This window comes from Micropterus dolomieu, unplaced genomic scaffold (genome assembly GCF_021292245.1).
Source record: "Micropterus dolomieu isolate WLL.071019.BEF.003 ecotype Adirondacks unplaced genomic scaffold, ASM2129224v1 scaffold_85, whole genome shotgun sequence".
Lineage (NCBI taxonomy): Eukaryota > Metazoa > Chordata > Actinopteri > Centrarchiformes > Centrarchidae > Micropterus > Micropterus dolomieu.
The window spans coordinates 512-6,504 of record NW_025744085.1 but is presented as its reverse complement, the minus strand read 5'-3'; the positions used below and the strand labels follow the sequence as shown (position 1 = coordinate 6,504).

Here is a 5,993-nt window from a genome sequence, read left to right as displayed (position 1 = left end):
GCCCTGAGGGGGGGGGGGGGGAGGGGGAGTTTAGCGGGATATGGAATAAAGAAATAAGAAATAAAACATTCAAAGAGCGCAAACAACTACTAAGGCTGTGGAACAAATAACATATGACCTTCAGGGCAGTCTCTCAACAAATAATTTGAATGCCATTTTAACAATCAAAGCAAAAGTAGGTCCACTTATCCAAAAGACTATATCCAAAATGCAGAGTAAAAAGAACAAGTCTAGGCATGCAGAAATAACTTTTCCCTGGCCTCAATCCCTCCTGCCAGCTCATGTACTGTAGCTGTGGACGTGTACAGACGCAGAGAGCAGCCAACACGCAGAAGGTCAAAAGAGGTGAGATCTCATGCGAGAATGATGGTGAGAGACAGTTTGTATACAGCTTTATGTGAATAAGCCCAACCTCAGGCTTTTTGCACAACCACGTTTGGCATCTAGACAGAAACCTCAAAGATTACAGCTGCTGGAGAGGCCCGATCTGTTGAAACTCACGTCTACTTAACACTCTTTCCTATCCTTCTTAAAGTCACAACATAATGTTAACTTATAGCATGTGACCAGAAGTATTTAAACTAGAATCAATTATGTAGCAATGTTATGAAACACTGCACCTGATTTCACCTATATGTCCATTATCCATTAAGTTTTTTTGTTATCTCCCCTATAAATGACACAGTAGCTGAACCAGCAAAACAAACATTATATTCAACCACATGTTCTCAATCATTTGAAAACAAGAAATATACAACATTTTTTAGGTACATTTGTAAACAGCAATGTATTTTTGGGCCACTTGTGGGCAGAAAAATAAAAATAAAAATAAAAATAATATTCATTCTTGTATTTAGCTCTGTTTTTGGTCTCTACCAAATATATGGCCCTTCACTGCAAACTTGATTCATTACACCAAACAAATGGTCCATCCATAGAAAGATCTTTGTTGAATGTAACAGCTGAGAAACAGCTAAACACTCATCTTCAGATCATTTACATTATAAATCAGCGCTTTGTTCACCAGCTAGTCGCTGACTGTGTCTGTCTGCTTATTGGTGTAGAGCAGGTAGTGTATACTATAAAAAAAGTGGACGCAGTCAACATCTTGTTTTGAAACCTCAAGTTTGCCATTTTGGCTGCTGGCATCTTGTGTTTTTGGAACTAGAAGAGATCATATTCGGATGAGAGGGTAGCTACCTTGGTTAGCAAGGTACATCCGCATATGGTTGAAACCAAGTGGCAGCGGCAATAGTGTCAAATCGTATCCACTGCACTGTGAAAATTTAACTAGCTGTTAACTTGTTTTTGGGTGCTGTCAGTGTTTTCCTCCAAGAACTTTGACCCTTTCACAGTGTGTTTTCAGTTCATGAAAATTAACTGTAACAGTTTGGTTCCCTAAAAATGTCTTGTTCAGCATTCAGTTCTACTAAAAGAGTTCACTGTTAATTTTTTAACAGTACTTTTATTTAATCCTTTTTTTGCTAGCCAAAATTAACATCACAATTATTACGCCAATACAATGAATATGTCCACTTCTTTTATACAGTCTATATGGCTGAAACTCACTATAAAGGTCTTCAAAAATGTTGTTTTTGTGCCTTTGATATTTGATATAACCTTAGCAGCTGCTAACGCCCCAGGCCGCCTCTGACATTAGAGATCAGTGTTTATCTGTTTATTCACACAGCAAGCAACTGAGTTGTCCTGATAATAATGTCCCTATCTTTGGAATTATAAAGCAGAAATGCAATATTAATTATTACTAATGAGTGACTTCAGTGCTTCAGTGAGTAAGCAAAATGAATAAGCAGTCCATTACATTTTTTGAAAAATGAATCCAGCGCTGGATGGGGTATACAGTTTAGGGATCATGTGGTGTAATGTTGCTTTAGTGGTCAGTGGGCTTTCTGTCACTGTTGTTTCATATGTTGCATGACGTGAGCTCATCTGCCTGAGACAAACTGCACCGCCACAGGGCCCTGCAGCGTGCGCCATGCCAAATGACCCCTGTCACATTACCACCCATGATGCCTCGCTCCCCAGGGAGTGGGGTAAAGATTCATTACACCAAACAAATGGTCCATCCATAGAAAGATCTTTGTTGAATGTAACAGCTGAGAAACAGCTCAACACTCATCTTCAGATCATTTACATCATAAATCAGCGCTTTGCAAAAAATCATAACATTGCTGAAGGGCACGGGGATGAACAGCACACAAACACACTTTTCTGTTTTTGTCTGACTATGATTCCCGACTATATCACATTCCTGAAAATAAAAACACTGTCCACTTGGGTAGAGAACAATTGCAGCAATGGTCAGGTAGGGACAACACAGGTATGAGAGGCTTAAAGTCTCATATGGAGAGAATAATGGACTGTGAAATAACCGACAGATGTAGATTGATTCTCCAGATGGGATTTAATTCACCATGTGGGGACAAGTAGCGGGCATGATAATGCATTTCCGTTGTATGTATAGTATACACTTGTTGAATGAAGATACAAACAGCATGTCCCAATTTGAACGCCTAAAAAATGTAATGTATTTTGTTTTTTGTGGCATGGAAAAATACAGTGTGTGTGTCAATGGTTTAGTTTGTCTGGAGGGACAATCTTCCCAGTTTTAAGGGAGTGATTTAAATTACAGTTACAGACTTGGGGCGGACTAGTGGACCAGTGGAAACCTGAGAGATGGAGGGAAGCTCTGGAAAAAGCGGTCAAAGGTGAAGGAAGAGCTGAAATATTTAGAATAATAATTATGCTCCCAGCAACACTACAGACAGCAGCTGGAGTAAGAGCCCTGAAATGCAGCAGCGGATCTAAAGATCCTGAGTCTTTATGGAGTAAAACAGAGATACAGGGAAGACAAAAAACAAGAAGTTCATATCTAGTCCTGAACGAGGGGGTTGGGGTGTTCAGTAATCTAAAGCTTAAACAGTAAGGGGAAGGGGGAAATTAAGTATGTAGCACTGAATGCTAAGAAAGAAAAAGAGTAATACTTGTTTGCAGTCTTGGTGCTGTGGCTTCCCATCACTCTTTGTTCCCAGTTTCTTACAGATGGAGGGCAGAGTCAGATTACAAGGGCTGTCATCCCAGCGGCCCTCCTGCACATGTTAGCAAGACACAAACAGAAAGACAGGACACAGCTGTTCAGTATATACAAAAGGAGGTGACTTGCTGAGTCCATTAGAGTGAGGTGATTAAGGCCCCAGACGTTGGGGGTCAGTGTGAGGGTGCAGAGAGTCACTCACAGCTCCCCAGATGGAGACACAATCTTCTTGAGTGTTGCGGAAGTTGTTGGGTTCAAAGGGGTGCCAGTAGGTGAAGATGACGGGTGTGTGGTCAGTCCATTGGAAGTCCATTTGCATATCAGTGTCATGGAGCCCTATCCATAGCTGGTCAACATCTGACAGAAGACACAGATAGACAGTCAGGCTAGGAAGACAATTACACAACAATAGGGTTAAATAGGATTAGGGTTCCAACTATGACGAAACTGTCAAACTTCTCCATGAGGATCAATAACTATATTGGAGCAATTCCATGATCTAAAAATGTGATTCCTCCCCTTCATGTGTGTTTTTCAGCTCAGGGAAAGTAATAGGCTACCTGGTTTCCAATACATTTGAGCCCCCTCTGGAGCAATTTTAGGAAAACAGCTTCTATTTTTTTTCATATTGCTTGCTAAAGAAGGCATAGCTAAAGCATCAGTGCATTTTGCTCCCTTGTGCCTAAAATAGAAATTGAAGAATAGAATTTAAAGAGCGTTCTGAGGGATTTCAGTGTGCGAACTCTTTGTGAACCCACTGCACTTCAACATTTGTTAAACGCACTCCTGTTCTTTGTTTTTGTCCTTGTTTTTTTTCTTCTTCTACATTTATATAGACATATATCAAAATACCTGAGTTTTCCCTGTCTAGAATACAGAAGAGCTTTCAAAATGTTTATTATAATCCTTAAAGACAACTACTATACTACGGCTATCCTGTGGTATAAATGTGGTATGTGCAATACGTCTGCACAACACAGACCGGAGTAATGCACATAAATATCTGCCACATTGTTCTTTCTCTGTAAATAGTTGTATTATTTTTGTATTATTATTATTTTTCTCCATTCTTTTATTATTCTTATATAACTTGCATTTGTTTATTCTGTATTTATATATTTCTACATTTATTTATGTCAACTGTATACTGTCTACATGTAGCACCTTATCACCAAAGCAAATTCCTTGTATGTGTAAAATGCTACTTGGCAATAAAGCTCCTTCTGATTCTGATAGACATAGAACTCTGATTTGAGAGAATGTCATTTCATTTCTGTTTCACAATAGCAATGCATTTCAGAGGGAAAAGTATAGTACAATAAAAAAAGGCATCACCTTTCTTCAGGTTGCGCAAGATGAACTCTAGCTCAGGTAGGGTGTGGATGCTGACCAGGTTGGCCTCCATCTTCTGACAGGTTTTCTGTGCTGTATCCCAGTCAATCTTCTCTGAAGTCAGCTTGTAGCAGCCAGCCTGGAAGGCTTGCCAGCCCACATCACACTCATATTTCTCATCATCTGCCCACGAGTCTTTTTTAGGCAAAAAGATAAAACCCATCAAATTCTGGACTTTGCCACCGTGGCAGGACTGTAACTGCTATATTTCACTTTAATGGGCTAATTCAAATGCCTATACACTGACCAGTAGTGAAGGGGTCCAAGGTGGCATTGGGCCTCTTCTTACAGACATATGGCAGAGCAACAGAACAATCACGGTTTTGCCAACGACCCGATGACTCAGTTCTGATCACAGCGCAGTTCTCCTCCTCAGCATGGTTTGGCTGGTCTAGAGGATTAGATTAAGAAAAAAACTCTTCAGAACATCACTAATGCCAAGGTGCCCTTGTTCAAGGCACTTCCCCCGAAACTTCTCCAGTGGTCAACAGTAAAAGACTACGGTTGCACTGGAAGGCTGCCAAGTGTGTGTTTGCACTCAGAGCAGTGTGTTGCTAAAAATGTGCAAGCATGCTCATCCAGCATTCTGTGGGAAATATGTGTTTAAAAAAAGATCACGGATGTTTCAAGTTTAAAATACACAGAAAAGGTTGAGTTGTTTTTACAGTCTAACCTGGCTCCCAGTTGAGATATTTTAGCGGGGAGGAGTCGGCCCACTGCCAGCCTCCATGGATGTCCAGGTCATTGAGGCCAATCCACAAAGCAGCACTGTAGCCTGTCAGTAACCCTAAAACAGAAGGACAACAATTTTCTCAAATGCTATTACATATGACAAGAGCAAAAACCCTGTTTTCTCTCTTTACTTTTGTAAAGGAAGACACAATAAAAGAAGACACTCAATAGTGTGCTTCCACTTAACAATCACTCCAGTAAGCCATGATTTTAACTGTCAAAACTTTATTGGGTAGATGACAGAAATGTTACGTAAGAATAGCCTACGTGTGTCCTAATATTGGCAACAGGGTCACAACATCCCAAAAATCAATTATTCCTGTTGGGAGAGTGAATGTGCACAGGAAGTACTAGTGAAGTACTAGTACTAGTGCTGCACAGCATTTGTCTTTGCCCTAAATGGCCAATGCTATTAATATTTTAAGATTTCTTTTATGTTTGTAACAGGCAAGCTAAGAAACAAAGGATGGATTGATAAACACGGCCTCCTTGTAAAAAGTAACATGGCGATGTATTAAATGTATTAAGAAATCAAGGTTATTATCTTCTCTGCCAATTTGGCCAGGGGTGCAGAAGGTGAGTGCATGCCTACAGGTAAAAAAAGAAACAAAGAAAATCCAAAGGATCTAAGACTTTATCTTATTTTTTTGTATGCCGGGGTGCAAATCAATAGTTAATTGTGTAACTGTTTGCTCAATGTTGATTCATTTGTGCTTGCCGCATATTTGTGAGGTTTTATTAGATGAATTGTTTAGTTAATCTGCTATTTTCAAAGTAGTAGCTTTGTGTCTAACCACAGTTATCTATTATGGAA

At 39.8% G+C, this 5,993-nt stretch overlaps 1 protein-coding gene across 1 annotated transcript in view; it reads right to left on the bottom strand.

The window, feature by feature from the left end:
* The window catches only part of LOC123967154 (C-type mannose receptor 2-like), a gene marked incomplete at both ends in the record, with an annotated part of 11,185 nt that extends 5,951 nt beyond the window's left edge, over positions 1 to 5,234 (bottom strand). The window contains 5 exons of the mRNA XM_046043178.1: positions 3,006 to 3,110; positions 3,258 to 3,412; positions 4,391 to 4,582; positions 4,695 to 4,838; positions 5,121 to 5,234. Coding sequence (XP_045899134.1) covers positions 3,006 to 3,110; positions 3,258 to 3,412; positions 4,391 to 4,582; positions 4,695 to 4,838; positions 5,121 to 5,234 — 710 coding nt within the window. The remainder of the gene's footprint in view (positions 1 to 3,005; positions 3,111 to 3,257; positions 3,413 to 4,390; positions 4,583 to 4,694; positions 4,839 to 5,120) is intronic.
* Positions 5,235 to 5,993: the final 759 nt, after the last annotated feature.